This window comes from Lepisma saccharinum, chromosome 23 (genome assembly GCF_977018435.1).
Source record: "Lepisma saccharinum chromosome 23, izLepSacc3.1, whole genome shotgun sequence".
Classification (NCBI taxonomy): Eukaryota; Metazoa; Arthropoda; class Insecta; order Zygentoma; family Lepismatidae; genus Lepisma; species Lepisma saccharinum.
In genome coordinates, this window is record NC_139251.1 from 7,803,340 (window position 1) to 7,822,350 (window position 19,011).

The 19,011-nt window shown below is 38.8% G+C and overlaps 1 protein-coding gene across 1 annotated transcript in view; it reads left to right on the forward strand.

The window, feature by feature from the left end:
* The window catches only part of LOC146005233 (pyrethroid hydrolase Ces2e-like), a 153,209-nt gene that overhangs the window by 34,570 nt on the left and 99,628 nt on the right, over positions 1-19,011 (forward strand). The window contains exon 4 of the mRNA XM_083144315.1: positions 5,479-5,664. Coding sequence (XP_083000441.1) covers positions 5,479-5,664 — 186 coding nt within the window. The remainder of the gene's footprint in view (positions 1-5,478; positions 5,665-19,011) is intronic.

Genomic DNA, 19,011 nt, shown 5'->3' on the forward strand with positions numbered 1-19,011 from the left:
TATACAGTCTTGGAATTGTGCGTTTATACATGACAGTCTCCGCCGACGTTATGCTTACTTTTATGTCACAAAAATATTATGCGAACCACTGTTTATCTCATAAAATTATTGAATATTAATATTTGTTGAATATGAATTAAAATTACATTCTCGAAATCGATTTGTATCCTTCAGTAACCCCCCTCCTCCTCCCGCCCCGGCAGCAAATTCAGTTTTCAGTGAACATTGGTCCATATCCAAGACTCACATATGAGGAAACTGATGAATGAAGTCATAATTTTTATCTAATATCAAAGTACGAAATATGTACATAAATATGTAACAATAATTGATAAAATATGTACCTAAATATATATTATCAAAAGGATATGTGGCTGAATATGTAGTATCATACAATATGTAATATTAACCCTAGCAGGACCAAGGTGTGGCATAAAGTACCACTTTTGAAGTTTTTGTGTTGGTAATCGAAACTGCCTTGAGCAATTGAATTAAAAATCCTGTTTATTGTCAATTCAGATGTGTATTTTCATATTTGCTAAAATTCAAGAGAAAATTTTATCCATTTTAATTTTTAAACTGAAGTTGATTGAGCCACATGTAGCAGATAGAGCAAAGAACATTTAGGGATTGAATGCAAATACAGGTACGGCAATGGAAAACGTCCTTCAAAGGAAAATTAGGTCAACGGTTGACAATCCCATAGATATATCTACTTATGCAACTGCTTCGAGAAAAGGAAGCATTTCCAATGGAGAAAGAAGAAACAAACTCTCACGAACTACAATTTCATGCAATGACTGTGGTAAATGTGTCTGTGGAAGACACTGCATGAAAGTTCAGATCTGTGACAACTGTGCAATTTCTAATAATAGTGAGTAATGCTGAGGAACTGTAATTTACTGACAACGTAGAACTGAAATGTGTTATAATGTTATAATGTTTTATTCTATTATTTTTAATAATAAATATGCAGATGTACATTTCCAAATAAAAAATACTTAACATACATTAAAAATATACAAAATATGACTTACTTATCTTTCAAAATAAAAAAAAAATACTTAACAAACATTAAAATATACAAACTATGACTTATATTAAACAAAACATGCTAGTAGTGCAAAATAACTAACAAATGTAGCGGAATAGTAAAGTGGCACAAAATGCCACCCTTAGTCCAGCATGTAACAGATCAAACTTTGGTACTGCTAGGGCTGCTAGATTTCAACATATTCAGCATAATTTTAAAGACATAAGTTGTACAACGGCATTGATTGTTGTGTATTTGGGCCATAAACTCAAGAGGCGATACACCCTCTCCATCCCGAAAGACAGTGGCACACTCCGCGTCAGCTTCAACCTTCCGATTCCAAATGCCTAGCAACCACGCAACTACTGTTAACAAGAAATCCCGGCCGACAGTCGACCCGGGTTATAGCAAGAAAAATGTTGTGTATATACACTATTTTGTAAGAACATGATAGTAAGTCAAGGGCACAATGGTCCCGATACTTACAAAAAACCTGTTAATAAAGCATTGGCATTGGCATTGTTAACAAGATAAGACTTGCCTGGAACACAGCCAAGGAATGACTTAGGCATCCTATGACGGAAGAAGTGAAGGCCATGTCTTTGTGTGGACTCTGTGAGCAAACGGGCAGGACTTTCCTAACGACCCTGGAATGTAAATTGTAATATATATGAAGAATTTTGTAATTCGTTAGAAATAAGTAAAACTAAAGGTAAATTTTGCCGTTGTTCTGTGGCGCAGGAACTTTTTTATTTGGGGGGGGTACAAAATTCAGCCTATATATATATATAGCCTATATATACACACATACATATACTCCACAGGCACCTACCTATACCTAGGTATAGTGTTAAGGCATGAGAAATATTCCATTTTAGAGCAGCTCACACGAATTTTCGGTTTTATAAGCAAAATTTGCAGAAATAATTTTTCATTTTTTTTTTGCCTTTCTTAGAATTTATGGTTATTTATAAAACAGATTTTATTTAATTATTTATTTATTTAAACAGTAGACCAGATAACAATTCCGAAACATATATAGCTCTGGACTTCCTTCTAAGCTCATCTTGAATTTAATGGAACGGAAAATCAGAAGTTCGAGATGTGAAAATTGCGAACAAAGATACGTGGGTGACACTAAAAGTTTTTAGATGCGGCAACACTGATTGCAGCAATACATTGTCTCTAGGATATGTTGAAGTTAGTAGTCTGTGAAGTGTGATAATGCTGCAGAATTTATAGTTGTTAATTGTTGTGTGCCAGAAATTAGTCAATTATTGTCGTGTGTGTACATTAAAATGGATTTAACACGGGAGCACTTCAGAGCAATGATTTTTTTACGATTTTCGAGCAGGTTTAACGCAGCAGCAATGTTATGAAAGGCTCCAAAATGCATTTCAGGAGGAAGCAACACTGGGTATTGGTATGAGTCAGGTTCAAACGATCCTGCATGACCGCCTTGGTGTCAGGAAGCTCTGTGCCAGATGGATCCCACACCATCTTACTCAGGAGCAAAAGCAGACACGGGTCACATGGTGCATGAAAATGCTGGACAAATTTAACCAAGGACAATCAAATGCAGTGTATGACATCGTAACAGGTGATGAAACTTGGGTGTACTGTTATGAACCCGAGAGCAAACGACAGTCGACGCAGTGGATCTTCCCGGATGAAGACCCACCAACAAAAGTCAGGAAGGGACGAAGTTTTGGCAAACAAATGGTTGCCACTTTCTTCAGTCGGACGGGCCATATTGCAACAGTGCCGCTACAGGGACGTCGGACCGTTAATGCTGAATGGTACACTACGGTTTGTTAACCGGAGATCGTACGGAAAGTTCGTGAAAAACGCCCACGAAGTCGCATTATTGTGCATCAAGACAATGCGCGCAGCCATACAGCAGTACGAACAATTGAATTCTTCAAAGCCTCCAACATCGAAGAAATGACTCATCCTCCTTACAGTCCCGACCTCGCCCCTTGTGATTTCTTCCTGTTCCCTAAAATCAAGGATACATTACGAGGTTCTTCATTTCCTACTCCCGAGGAGGCAGTCACCGCCTTCGTTCAGTGCATTCAAGAGGTGCCTGCAGATGTGTGGTCCCAGTGCTTTCACACTTGGTTTGAGCGGATGAACAAGTGTATCAACTGTAATGGAGAATACTTTGAAAAATTATAGCATTCATACTTTTGGTCTCCAGTGTTTTACTTGCGCGTGTCTAAAAACTTTTAGTGTGACCTATCGTACTACATCTATTCATTTTAATGCAGTGTGAGATTAAATGGAGTAAAGAGGATCCTCCCTTCCTCTATCTTGAGCCATCCCAACCAGGAATAATCATCTCTCACCCACTGGATATGCACACCATATTATTGAATATATCCACTTCAGTTCAATTCATTTTAATATTAAAGTCCCATAGCTACATCATATAAAAATATCTAAAGCAATTTATGGCAGATGTGAACCACATCAAATGCCTTTTAGAAGCCATATATTCGGTATTTTCTCATATATCTAGAGGGCGTTGTATTGAAAAAAATACTGGGTTGAGATGGTTCCTGATCTACTCGTTAGATGTCAAACTTTGGAATTGGAACATTTGTAAAACATTTGATAAAGCATTTATTTGTAATATAATTAGCTGTATCTAATGACGCTCTTCAAGCACTGAAAGTAATATCATTCAGTACATATACAAAACCGAAATCCTTCATATCTCAGAGCAAGCAAGGAATGAAATACGTTCGAAAGTTTTTTTTTCTTTTCAATCTTTGGTGGACAATATGAAGAATCGACCAAGGTTCCTTTTCGTATGTAGTGTTATAAAGTGCAGATACATGCGTGTGTTTTAAGATGACGTGTTAATTTCTCGTTTATGTAAAAAGGTGAACTTTAAAGTAAGCAAAAGCATGTGCGTGTCACAGTTAAAAATTTTCTCATCCACAAAGAAAATCCAAACACATTCCCATTTTGTCGGCCTCCATGGAGGGGTACTTAGCATATTGCGCTACGACGCCAGACGTCCTAGGTTCGAATCCCGACCTGGGAATAGGTGTTATTTGTGAGTGTCCCTTCATCAATTTCATAATATCATTACTCATTATCATCAACAGATTGACTTTAGAGTTTAACTTAAAATGACGTTTGTGTTACATTCGATATCAAAATTAAATTTTAAGCAAGTAATGTCCAATTCTAAGTATACCTAATGCAAGGTAAAAATAAATCCACCCCCTTCTGATAAAATCACAAATTTCACCCTGTTTTAATGTCTAGGAAACATTTCATTTCAACTAATAATGATATCGCGATGCGGCGAGTCGAAAATTGTCGCAGTCTCATTTCGTCTCCTGTGTGGTTGGTGAGGTCCTTCTTGTTCTTGTTTGTGGTTATGTTTGTTTTAGTTTCCACTCAGAAGTTTTTAAAGTTTATTCTAGATTCACTTTATGCTCAGATAGGCTAATCGTGACTGGATTTACATTTTAAAATGGACTCCAAAGTACTGTGCATGTGGGATCCCTTTATTACAAGGCGAGATATCTGAAGAGATAGAATTGGGCATTACTTGAAAAAATCAATAAAATATACTACGCTTGGTATGTCAGGATACGACACACAGTAATTTTAATTTATTTTAAGCAATTTCTGGATAAGACACACAGTAATGTTAATTTATTTTAAGCAATTTCTTCAAATATGATACCAGTTTCGAACGAGATCGCCTCGCTTTGATTTTGCAGATATTTATTTCAGTCTCGTCTCGGAATTTGAGAGGAAACAGAGATACTTTTTCTTGTCTCAGTACCATCTCTATTTTCAAACAATCTTAATGTACGTATATGTTTAAGCATAATTTCTCGAACACCCTCTTACAAAGTTATGAAAATTATGGGTGAGGCACAGGGGTACATTGCACACCCCCCTCCCAAGTTGGTCTGCCGTGTCTCGTCTCGTTTGTGTAAGTATGTCGTTTCGAAAAAAATCAATTTGAAAAATTCTTTAGAAAAGTGTACCCCCTTTTTACGCAAAAGATAATTTGCCTTGAGCGTGATTTTCTGAGAGTAAACTTTATATGATTCCATCGTCCCACACACATTTTGAACCATTTTCGTCCCCTTAAAGACGTTTCCAAGAATACAGGTCAATGAACCAACTAGTAACACAATGTAGTAGAATAAGTTAATGGTTTGAATTTATGTGGTAATAAAGATAATGCTTTATAAACAATATCAATATTTTAATTAAGCGACTTGAAAATATGTTCTTTTAACAGTAGCACCTTGCGTCTGCCAAATTATCGAAGGGGGAGGTACAATTGGATTTACGGATTTAGAGATACAGTACTCCCCTTCAAAAATTTGGGTGGTTACAATTCACCCCTGTACCCCCCTCCTTCCTGTTCCTGCGCCACTGCCGTTGTTGATTGGAAACTTTTTAAACAGGATTCTTGTCGACCCAGACTGAGGACATTCCTGGTAACGCTGCGATGTTGGACGTTGTGTTGGCGCTTCAGTGGGTGCAGAGCTACATCGAGTACTTCGGCGGTGACAAAGAAAAGGTCACTCTGTTCGGAGAAAGTGCAGGATCAATCATTTCAAGCTACATGATGGTTAGCTCATTGGCTGAAGGTACGTAACGTCATGTATTTAGTTCACTCTTTTATTCTTTCCAGGTCGAGTTTGAAATGTGTTTCAGCATTTGATTGTTTTTCCAAACCTTCCGTACGTAGTATAAAGTAATTTACGTTTACATGATACCTCCATATTAAAAATATGTAAATGTTTGGTTTTTAAAGAAAACAGAAACTATAGAAACTATAAAAACGTTCATAATTGTGGGTTTATTGAATAACTCAAACTATGTGTGATATAAATACATTTTGGGTCCTTCGTCGAATAGGGGTCCATTGAATACATAATATTTGATATTGAATATGCCTATTGTATTACACTTTATACTTATTCTTATTCATGTTTTCTTTCGTGACTATTATGTATAAGTATTAATTTCAAAATGAAATCTTAACATGATGACCGTTATCTGTTTCCGTCGATTTCATCAGCCGTTAAACTATAAGAAACGACACATTCGATAGCCGTTAAAGAATTATAAAATCCATAATTTCATCAAATTGAATATGTCAAACCTTGCCGAACTATCATTTTAACAGATCCAGTGCTTAGAGATATTTCTAAAAAATCGATTTTATGCTAAATATGGCTAGTTGGTGTATTTGATGAATAATAATTTTCCGTATTAACTTCTTCGGATAAATGTAAAATATTTATTGTAAGGTTAACGAATAGTTCGGTTGTGCCGAAATCCTCTCCAGCCTTGTCTTCTATAAAACTCTGGAGTCCTCGCAGCATTCCTTTCTCTACCGCTGGTTCTGGTCTCGACGTTGCGGACTTTGAAGCTCTTATTATAGATTCCAGGTTCTTTGCTCTCGGGGTCTTCCTTATTTCTCCAGGCATCGGGATCGTCAGAGATGTCGAAGTCCTCGAGAAAACTGGCCAATTCGTCAACTGATCTCGGAGCATGCGCAAGGCAGAGGTTCCGGATACGATACGGCAGCTGTCCTATTATTAGATTCAGCACTTCACTTTCGCTGAAATCGTCACTCAAGTTTCGATAGGCAGCGTAGATGCTCCAAGCGAAGCTCTCCATATTCTCGTGGACTGGGCGAAAATATCGGAGATTTCTCACGGCAGTTAACTGTCTCTGTTTGGCTTTCTCGGAGGCAAACTCCTCCTTAAATCTTAGGCAAAAGTCGGCATAGTGGACAAAACTATCTATGTTTCCCGCCAGCCAATGTTCAGCCTTGCCTGCAAATACTCTAGGAAGTAACTCAAGTCTATAGTGCTCGGGTATCTGCATAAGCTCGAAACTGACATTGAGCTCTCTAAGGTACTTCTCTGCCGATTGGGCCTCGATATCGCCTTTGAATTTTGGTATGTGGGCGATATCAGCCATCCTAGGCATCTTGAAATCGGCTCTACGTCGAGGAGGAGATCCATCAGAACTGTCTCCCTCTCTAGGCCGCTTGCCTCTATCTGTTCGAACTGTTCTTTCGACGCAGTAGGGACTTTGCACTACTCTAGGAGGTTCAAAGGTGACCGCTTGCGGGTTTAAGCTTCCACCCCGCTCAATAGAATCCGGGAGTACGTCTGAAGTGGCTTCGGTTTGCAACTGCAGTCTTTGAAACTTATCCTGCAGCTCACCTACTCTTCTAATTGTAGTTCCAGTTTGTTCACGGATCTTTCTTCGAAGGGACACTTCCAGTCTCTTGGTCTCTTCACGGAGAGAGCTAACTTTTTCTCCAGCAGTTGTTACAACTTCTTCCCGGAGATTCCGCGTCAATGCGTCGGCAGCCTCCTTCTGCTCTCGTACAGTTTTTTTTTTCCATCTGCTCGGTCCTTTTACCAAGGGTTTTTACCACTGAACTCGTTGCTTCGACAGAGACCTCTATCTGTTTAACCCTCTCCGGATCGTCACTTTCAGTTTCTTTCCTAGTAGCTTCCCCTCTAGACTGGACCAGTTCTAAGCAGGTATCTAAATTCCTCTTCATCTGCTCGTGCTCTCTTTCTATCTCTCCACGCCACTCAGCTAAGGGCTCTAGTTGTTCTTCTACTACCCTTACTACCTCATGTTGGCAAGAGATCCGGATTTTCTCCAACTCTTCTCTAACACTTTCTCGTTGGTCAACCTTAAGCTGAGAGAAAAGCGCTCGCAACTCCTCTCTAACTTTCTCGGCTTCTAGCTGTCTACTTTCATTATCTGCCTCTTTTTCTTTGTTTCTCTTTTCTTCCTCTTCTTCCTTTTCTTTCTTTCTCTTTTCTTCCTGACTTTCCACCAGGACACGGAGAACTTCAAACTCCCTTACTCTTTTCTCTTCAGTTTCTCGCTTTTCAATATCTCTTTTCTCTTCAGCTTCTCTCTTATCCACCTCTCTTTTCTCTTCAAGAGACTTTATCAGGGTCCTAAACTGCTGTACCTATTATTTTCTTTTAGCTTCTTCTTCTGCTTTCTCTCTTGCCCTTTTAGCTTCTTCTTCTGCTTTCTCTCTTGCCCTTTTAGCTTCTTCTTCTGCTTTCTCTTCTTTAATACGGGCTGTCTCCTCTTCCTTCTCAATGAGTCTCCTCTCCTCCATGGATTCGACCACCTGTCTAAGTTCTAACAACTCTTTCTTTTGAGTTATCTCTAACTGAGCAGTTTCCCTTTTCCTTTGTTTTTCATCAGCTTGTCTACGCTCTTCTTCCTCTTTCTTTTCTTTACGTCTCAGTTCTTCCTCATCTTTCTTACGCTCCTCTTTATCTTTCATTAACCACTCCAGCAGCCAATGGTCTGATTGGGTCTTACTTGGAAGACTTGGTTCAAGCAGAGACGCTACCAAGTGTGCTGATAAGCATGTTTTACACATTTTTCCTCTGCATCAGTCTCTGAGGTCTCTTCTTGCCCCTCACATCTCAAATGGAAATTCTTGAGACACTGGAAACACTGGAAGGACTCCATCTCGGCTCCAGGATCATCACAGCATGCGAACCCAGTCTCACCTTCCATGGTTTTTATCCCTCTGCTCCGTAGACTCATTCCGGACGTTTCTTTTTCCATTTTGTCACACTCAAATATGTCACAACACTTTAGCTTCGTGAATTCTGTATGGTTATCCCAAACCACTTTACCTTCATTACCTTCGTGAATTCAATAGACGAACACTGTCACTAGCACTTGCACTTCAACCAGTGAGCCACTTCTAGTCCATATACGGCTTCACTATGTAACCAACCCGACCCCACGTTTTACAAGTCGAGCCCTGTGTTTTGCAAATTCGGGCCCCAGGTTGGGCGCCAAAAATGTTTGCAACGTCCGCGCGCCGGAGCACTGCACACTTCACCACGGAGCGGTGCAAAAGTGTACCCATATATGCTAGCTTGTAGCCAGCCGAAGACATGGACTCAAAGTATCTCAGGGCTTGCGGGGTTTAGTATGGAAAGGTCAAAGGTCAACTAGTAAATGTTTATTTATATTTATAGACGCATGTAAATAACCTGTTTAGCACATACGCTCTTAAATCCTCCTCAGTGAGGTACCTGGGCAGTATTAGTATTCTTATCTAATTTAGGGGTAACCAACTAGTACAGGTAACCAATAGGAACCTTGGTAGTCGTCACGTGCCACGCCGTCTGGGGACAACATGCGAAAGCGTCCAATCAATTGCGAGGGACGGGCCAAGGGGCCCGCGGTTTGACAAAGGTGTTGGTATGAAAGGACGCCACAAAGTCAATCCAGCTACGACAAGGGAACGGTTCGGTCCCTTGGTATGTCCAGTCAGTAGCAAGAGACGGCAAGGTACAAAGGGAAGGTCTGGAAGCACCCAGGAGACTTGGGCTTGGGCCGCCACGACTCAAGGTTAGCACACCAAGCTCTTATGGAGCAGACCAGGTAGGTAGGAAATCTGCTTTTCTTATCCTCCTCTTTCCTTCTCAAGGAAGCTATTGGATCCCGGTAGGGGAAACATCCAGACTATATCTGGGAACCAGGTCTTTCGCAGTCGGCATCTGGCAGTCGACTGAGCTCCGGGCCTCGCTGCATTGTTTATATACTGTTTGGTGGCAGCACTGAGGCGGGTGGAGAAGATCGGAACTAAGCCGGCTGCAGCGTTGTATACTCCCTTCAATGCTACCTGGCAAGACAATAACTCTTCTGTTTGAAATAAGAACACCGTCATCGTCCATTAGCCATTCTGGTTCAGTTTCATACCAATCAAGCACGAAGTTTATAGTAAGAACTTCCTTTTCCGAATGGCTGGAAATAATAGGTGTGTTGCTCTGAAAATTGTAATTATATTCAATTGATGTTGGAGTATAGTAATGAATATGCTCCTTGTAATTCACTGGACAGAGGAACTGGAGCTCATTACTCTCCCTTAGATATTTAAGGATAAATGTTCATTTGTATTGGTAGTTGATCCTGTTAAATTGACCACTGGACTACTTGAAGGTACACTTCGCAACATCTTATTTGACCGCCCTCATAAAATTACCAATCTTAGCAATTTGAACTCATTAAACGCTCTCCTTCGTTACAGTACTGCACTACATCACTACTTAACATAACTGTATGTCTTTTTTCAGTATATCGAAATCAAGTAATCAATATTTTAGGTGTCATTTTGCATCCTGAATACATATATGTGATTTGTGAATTAATCATGATATGTGTGTTAACACAACATATAAACAATAACTAAAAAAAAAGTTTTTGAGAACTGTTCGATATTTTGCAAGCTATTGTAAATAAAATGTCGCATAAACTCCTCACAAATTTGCTTCTTTCTGCACAAACTTGATGGCAACTTCCTCCAGGTGGAGAAAAATTCTATTCAGTGTTTCAAACCCCCCAAATTTCAAGTCGAGCAAGCAGAATCGTAAATATCCTTCAAGGTTATTTTTCCAATTTATTATTTCTGTTTGATTGTGTAATATAATAGCGGTTTATAGTTTCTAAGTTCATGGAAAGTGTTAAATTGAAAACCTATCACCGCAGCGTTTTTCGTCTAGTGGAAGGACCTACTCAAAGTTGGCTACTCTCACCTGGAGCTGAAGTGCAATGTTGCTAAGTTTACGATTTCGGGACTTAGAATTCTTTCGGGGCGGTCAAATAAGATGTTGCGAAGTGTACTTAGCTTTGAATCACGTTACTGCTAGTCCCTGGTTGTGGTAACAAATTGGAATTTTTACCAAACCATAAAGAGCTATTAAATTGCTATCCGGAAACTTTTCTAACGGTGGAAGTGGCCCCGGCGCCCACCCAGCGTCGAATAACATGGGTACCTGGGGGAAACCCTGGGGGGTAAAGACGGTCAGGGGCGTGATGCTGATCACATCACCCCCACTCACGACCGGATCAAGAAAGTGTGGGGCGTTACCCCCACACCCCCTATACGCCTTCATGGCGTGGTGCTATGCACAGGGGAACACTTTACCTTTTATAAAGAGCTATTCGCTGGATATGTACTTGGCTGAGTTTGTGTACTACTGCAAGAAGTAAATGGTGTAGTCCAGGGAGAGAATATCCACGGTTAAGTAGGATATGGAATTGGGATGAATTGCATCCACTGAGGTAAAGGTATAGATGGATATATCTGCATATTCTGCAAAGGCCTTAACCACGGTTCAGCTGACGAAGGTGGAGACTATTGTTTACATTGCTTATTGTTGCTTCGTACTGTGTTCCAATTACATTTACCCTGTTGCTTGCATTGGTAGCTTACTGAACGTTTATAATAACCACTTTGTGTATTTGGTTGAACACTATTCGCAGATGAAAAGACTTCATCCGTCGGTAAAATAATTTGGATCGGTTGATTTGAGCATAAATTTTATTGTTGAACATTGCTCCAAATTCCGCTTACGCCACCAATTGTTGTAGGTTCGGTATTTTGGGATGATGCAAAATTTGTGGTTTTACGAAAATCTGGCATTTTGACAGAAACTGTGTGGATTTGTTGTTCAGAAATTTGTTTGTCTTATTTCTTCTCGTAAATTCTTCTTGGCCCTCTGGAACTCTAAAAGCCTTGTTTTTAACGAAATGAACCAAATCAATTCTACCTAAAATAATAGATATAAATCTGTCCATAGTTGGTACGTCATGACATGACACATATTCTAACACGGCTTTCGGTATCAGTCGCAACACTAACTGAATCATATTAGATTCGGATGGATCTTCTTCTTCCAAATTTGAATAGGCAGAATAGAGTTTCAAGGCAAAAGAAGATAAGTTTTCAACAATATTAGGATCATATTCTCGTGTTGTTAGGGCTTCCAATTGTGCTTCTACTACTTGCAAAAACTTTTCTACGAAATCCTGAAACATGAATATCTCTTCTTATGATTGATTGATTTAGTTTATTTTACTTTGTGTTTTGTGCCTCTTGGCTAATTTGCAAAGATGGGGATGAGTGATGAAATTGATTAATGGACATTCACAAACAACCAGGCCCGAATCCAAGATCCTTGGCGTCGCATCGCGATGTCCTAACCACTTTTTTTAAAATTAACAATATAACTCTATTACATACTACTACTTTTTAACAGGGTTTAACCATACTTCATTTATAGTTACATTCACAAATATTACATTATATTGTTGAGTAATACAATGTATATTGAATATAGTTTGCATATAACCTTTTTTTTTTACTAGGTAAAATTTTTCCATATTCACTGCGGTAATAGTCCCTTATATTGTTTCCTGTTTATCCTTTGAAAAAAAATATATAACATGTACGTACCTAAATTCATTGTATCGCACGATGCTTTGTATCAGGGAAAAAATTAAATTCCGGAAAAATTATTAATTTCGGATTAATACACTGAACTGATGATCGACTTATATGGTAATGGTAAAGTGCTCCCCTGTGCACAACACCACGCCATGAAGGCATATAGGGGGTGTGGGGGTAACGCCCCAAACTTTCTTGATCCGGTCATGAGTGGGGGTGATGTGATCAGGATCACGCTCCTGACCGCCTTTACACCCCCCGAGGGTTTTCCCCAGGTACCCATGTTATTCGGGGGCCTCCCTGATGGCGCAGTGGTAGCGTCGTCGCCTTATAATCAAGGGGTCCCGGGTTCGATACCCGGTGGAGGTACAAGTGGTTCGGATCCCACTTTAAACTGTAGGTCCAGTCCCGATTAGCCTTACTGTGCATAAACTGGACTTAAAACACCAAATAAATCAATCAATCAAACCATGTTATTCGACGCTGCGTGGGCGCCGGGGCCGCTTCCGTCGTTAGAAAAGTTCCCGGATTTGAACCGGCCGGGGATCGAACCCGGGACCTTTAGCATTGTAGTCAGACGCGTTACCGACTGAGCCACCGCGGCCTCTTATATGTGCTTATATGGGCTATCATTTTTTGGAGTACCGGCCAGTCTTGTTTTGCCTTTCTACAGTGCGTCATCCTGTGTGCTATTGTATCTTCTAATAAACACTGCTCACAATTAGGGTCTGACCTAAACCCCAGCCGATGTCGTTTTGCTTTATTATCAATTAGTTCCTGAACAACTTCGTACCATTGACTGCATTGTCTATTGGATAAATATTTTGCCGAAATATTGGTAAAAAATATTTTCCAATTATATATTGAGGGTGTTTCTTCACTATATGCGGCGTATCCTTATTTTGAGTAAGGTATTCATTATACATATATTTCACTGTTAGTTGATTATAGTCTATTTTCTTTATAAGTCCATCTAAATATTCCATTATATCTTCTTGATATACTTTTTGGGAAGTGGGAATTTTTATCTCATTCGCTGGTGCTTCTAATGGAATATCTCTTATATATGTATATCCTGGAATGTCCTCGACATTTTCTTTAGATTGAATAATTGAAAACTACCGATGATTAAACAAAGCTTTTGTTTTTTTACCAACATCCACCAAACTCATTCCTCCTTGCTGTTTTTGTAAGTTACGATTATCACATGGCCAAATTTGGGCTCCATACCACAGTTTTGATAAGATATATACATTTGCTATTTTGACTCGCGTACATAAAGTGAAGGGTCGTTGTATAAATTTGTGTATGGTATAATTAATATTCTGATATATATTATCATAACTAAGTTTTATGCTTTTTGTAGTGTCATTTGTAAAAAACACCCATAGGATTTTAACTTGATCCACTTTTTTAAATATCACATCAGGTAGTTGTTGATGTTGTTTTCCTAATGTTAAGTAACACGTTTTTGTCATATTCACTAAGGCATCAGATTCTATTTCATATTGTCGTAATACATTCCATTAAGTTCTTAATCGCTGCCTGATTTTGGCATATGACTGTGACATCTCCGATATAAGCTCCAATCGTAAATTCCGTTCCTGTATTGTTATAATTTACGGTCGTGCGACAGTGTTGAAGGAAAGGTGCCAAGGCCATTACAAAAAGAGGTAAACTTAATGGGCTTCCTTGCGGAAGTCCTCTGTTGACTATGCATTTCTTAGTTAAAAAAATCCATTGATTTTTGCCTTTAAGCTTATATTTGTCACTAATGTTTTGATATTTTCGTACATTTGTCCATGAATACCCATCTTTTGTATTGTTTTTAGAAAAACACTATGTCCTACTCTATCAAATGCCTGTGAATAATCAGTCGCTACGAGGTATTTATTTGGTTGGGAGTCTTAAGATTTTATTATTTCATCTGGTAATAGTGTCAATAAGTGGTATATTTTTTTCTCAAAAAAAAAATGGTGTAGCCAGTTTTGTCAAAATCAACTGTAATCGATTTCCTACACATCTAGTCATTATTTTATAAATAATCCTATAGCGCATCAGCCGAATATTGGGCCAAGGCTTACCTACCGACTGCTGGCCTCCCTCCCACGCGAGCCACCAAGGGGGCGTGGAGATCTGCAGTCAGACTAGGGGACGAGTGGTCGCCCCGACCAACCCCCATCCGTTGTAGGACTTCGCGCTCACTCACTCGGAACTCCCCAATTTCCTCACGATGGTGGGTTGCCACCGGTCCTATACGTAGGCTGAATATATTCCGACCGGATCCGGATTCGAACCTACGCGAACGATCTTAAGACGAGTGAACGCCTTAACCCGCTCGGCTACGGAGGAAAACAGCCATTATTTTATAGTCTGTTAAATAATGTTATTGGTCTATAATCTTTCATTTCCTTCGGTTGACTATTTTTTGGTATTAAAATTATTATTCCTGTTGTCTCATAATTTACTAAATTATTTTTGTTTAATACTGTATTAACCCATTTTGTTAAAGTATTACCCATTGTTGGCCATAAAGCTTTATATGCATTAGTCGCTATTCCATCTTCCCCAGGTGCTGTTCCCCGTACTCCCTGTACTATTGCTTTATACACTTCTTCATTTGTATATGGTTGGTTTAATCCAACCATTTCTTCTGATTGAAGGATTGGTATGTATTTGTCTAAATATTGACTAGCCTTCTCATTATTTTGATATGCGTTTGAATATTTATTTTCCAAATATTTATACACTATTTGTTGTATTTGGTTCCCCTCCGTATGGCCTACTCCATAGTTATCCTGCAGTTCTGTTATCAGACTCTGTTTTTGTCGCTGATATATATTTGTTACGTGAACTAAATTTATTTCTTCTTCAATATCTATGTTGGGGAGCGCACTGTGTATACGTATTCCTTCTACTTTTGTTGCCTGTAGGCGCAGTAGTTGTGCTTTTACTTTTTTAATTTTCGTTTGCGTGTCACTGTCGTTTTTCTTTTTCTTATATAGGTCATGTAATACTGCATAATGGAAATTAAATTTATTATACCATTTGTGTTGTTTTTCCCAGGAGTATTGTTTACAATATCTTTGGAAATTTGGTTTAAAAACTTCTGTCCACCATCTATTAATATTTTGTTCATATAATGATCTCTTAGTCCATTTTTCCCACTGTTTTTCAAAGCCAAATCTAAAATCTTCTGCAATTAAATGTAATGTATTCATTTTCCAAGTTCCCCTCCCTATTCTAGTTAACCTTACCGCTGATTTCAATGTTGTAATTACAACATGGTGATCACTAAAAACCACCGGTTCCATATGGACAGAGGTAATATTTGATTTTAGTTCACTTGAAACATATCCCCTATCTATTCTCGAGGCACTAGTTGCAGTAACGTATGTGTATCCGAGTTCATTGCCTCTTTTTTCTTGCCACACATCCTTTAACTGCAAATTGTGCACCAATTTTTGCAAAGCATTTGAAAAATTATAACCCGGTGTTTGATCCACATTACTACGCAATTAAAATCCCCTACTAAATACATTGAACCTGCACTACCTGCAATGTATTGTGGTACTGTATATGTATAAAAAATACTTCTTTCGTTCCGGTATTATGATACCGACGGGGCATAAACGTTAATTAATGTCAAGGTTCTCAATTTCCCCATGATTAATCTTCCACTGGATTCTTTTTGTACTTGAATAAATGATAGTCTTTTACGAACTAAAATTGCAGTTCCTGTACCACTTGAATTATAATTATTATATTCTATGTAATTTTGATTACATTCTAGCGAATTTCGGCCTACTTCTTACAACATCGCAACATCTATACTTCTGTGATATAAAAAACTACGTAGTGATTTTAACTTTGTTTCATTTTGTATATTATTTATATTTATATTTGCTACTCGTATTACTGATGTTTCCATATTTCTATATAATGCTATTAATAGTATTAAAATAATCTCACTTTTGTATAATACATATTTTCCATATAAATAAGTTACTCTAAATACTATTTTCTTGCGCTTCCTTTTTCCTTTCTTTACTTGTATTACCATTCCCCATCTACCCTGTTGAAGCATTTAATCCGATAATTGGAGCACTATTTGAAAAGTTATTTCCTAATCGTCTGGTAGAACGCCGTTTTGCTATTGAGCTATTTGTTTTTGTTTTTCGTTTAAGCTTAGTTTCACTTACCTTCATTTGATTAGTATTCTCACTCCCACAAGTGGAAATGAGATCACTATCTTCTTCTGATTCTTGTTTGTCACTCAGTGATTTAGTGGCGGATGCAGTTTCCTCAGGTGATAAGGTAGTGGGGTGGGGGGGAGGGATGTGTCCATGAATTCTTCCTTTTTCTTCTCACTCTTCAATAATTCGATTGATTCTTTTTCTTCCTTCGAGTGTTTTTTATCTTGAGGTTCTGTCGTTTTTTTATTTGCTCCCACCTCTGGTGTTCTTCCTATTTGTTTGTCCATCTCATTATTACAGGTTGGCATCATTTGTGAGGTAGGCTCATTTTTCTGCTGATGTGATGCACTTACTGATCCCTCTGAGCTTACTATGTCGGTTTCATGGGTCAATACTGTCTTACTGCAGGTTACCTTTACTTTCGGTGGTACCCGTAGGGTAGTCATTTGCCGCTGGTTACAACTGTATCTTAAATGTTCATCCGATCCACAAAACTCACACGTTGGAGTTTGTCCCGTATATATCACGTGGGCCTTATATTTGCCAATAGTTACGAATGATGGTATTGGCTTCTTTAATGACATTTTTACCATACGTACGCCACTAGGCCAGTGGCGAAGCGTAGAGTTCCTAGCAGGGTAGGCACAAAAGTGCGATAATTTCCATTAGTTGCTTAAATCTGTAAAAAGAAAGGGAGGGGGGCTATGTCATGGAGAGTGGTTCAATGTCTCTCCAGGGCGCTTCTTTACTTGCCAGTGGCGTGACGTTTTCAAAAGTTTTGTTACCGGCCATCAGTACGATAATTATGTCTTAGACGTTCTCCTCCCGCCAACCAGATGTCATCGATCTAGATTTTTGTTCATTTCGTTTGTTTCTTTTTTTTTTTTTCAACCCCTGATTTATGCACACACCTCCAGAAAGAACTACCAATCATGAGACATCGCAAAAATCCAACGAATAGTGCTCGAGCCCTGTTGTCAATTCTTCATCACTTTTTTCTAAATTTATTTATTTATTTTGAAATTGAGGTGAAAAGGGCTAGAAGAACCCCATAATTTTCGGGTCAGTCTGACGTTTGTGCTGTGAGCAGACGACAGAATTCCGCACTTTCAGCGACTGTCAGTTTGGTACGTTCTACTGCTGCCAACTTAGTTTTTTAGCAAGATTTCCTGGCACCGAGGAAAACACCATTGTTATCTGTTGTCTAACTAAAGGAATGGTTGCAGTTAATCCCAGTCTTGGCTTTCTACATAAATGAATTTATGACACCTGTATGTGCAAGTAAACATAATTTAAATTTTGAATATTTTCATCTCATTTGTTCTGATCTATGCTAATCGTGACGATGAGAATGTATGGAGAATAAATTAAAGAGGATCAGGAAACATTAACATGACCACAATTAGGTCACCTGGCTTCGTAACGTGTTAGGATGACCACTACAGGGCTTTCAAGAAAAAAACATAAGTAAAAGTGACCTCTCTCATTGTGTGTATACTTCGCATCCTAGTTTTTCTACCCCTCGTGTGAGTAGACACCTTTACATGATAATAGACCATAGGATCCTTGTTTGGGACCCGGCAACACGACAGGTTACTATGTAACATATAAACAGGTTATAATAAATGTAGTTGCTTGAGAGAATATAATCCCAATTTTTAGGCGCAATTTAGCTTTTTTCTAACAATCCAATGTGACAACACTGGCCTGTTCCGCCAGACCTGAAACAGACATGGCCCGCGCAATAACACCATAACACAACACTCTTTGTCCTAAACCCAAAAAAAGTCTTCCCATGCATTGTACTCTCATTGACCGCCCTCTTCTCTTGTTATCCCTTCAGGGTAAACGAAAATGTCTACCTCTTCGCTTGTGTCGGCTGCATAAAAAAATGTCTGCTTGTAATATCTATTCGACGACAGTGTTAACGCATTAAATAACGTTTCAACTTTTATTTTTTTTTTAAATATTTTGCTGTCACTTGTCACTGCTACTTGCAAAGGAAAATAGCGTTGAAAACATTTTAGAAATGATTGTTATAAGAAGGAGACATGAAAGACCAAAAGTGGGTCCTACCCTACCGATGATTATATCTTCACTCAATTAAAAACTCAATTGTTCTTGCATTTCAGTCCAGCACTTCTTGCATAAATCTGATAGCTGCACACGACACGAATCAAAAACAAGCTCTACCGCCCCGAACATCGCGCTCCGAGCCACGCTCCCTTGTAGCGTCTTGAGCAGCAGGCAAGTTTTCACAGAGAGGGAACGAGCGAGGGAATCCCCGTTCACGATAAAAATAAATTAATCTCTTTCCAGTGAAAGTAAAATACTTTTTAAATATAAGGTGTAACTAGCATATTAATTTACATAATTTGGTATGAAAACTTACTTTACACATATAAGTTCTTTAGACTTTCTGTTTACGCTACGGTGTTGGGTGAATCGACAAGACCATCAGCACTCTGACCAGAAAACTAAGTCAGAACTAC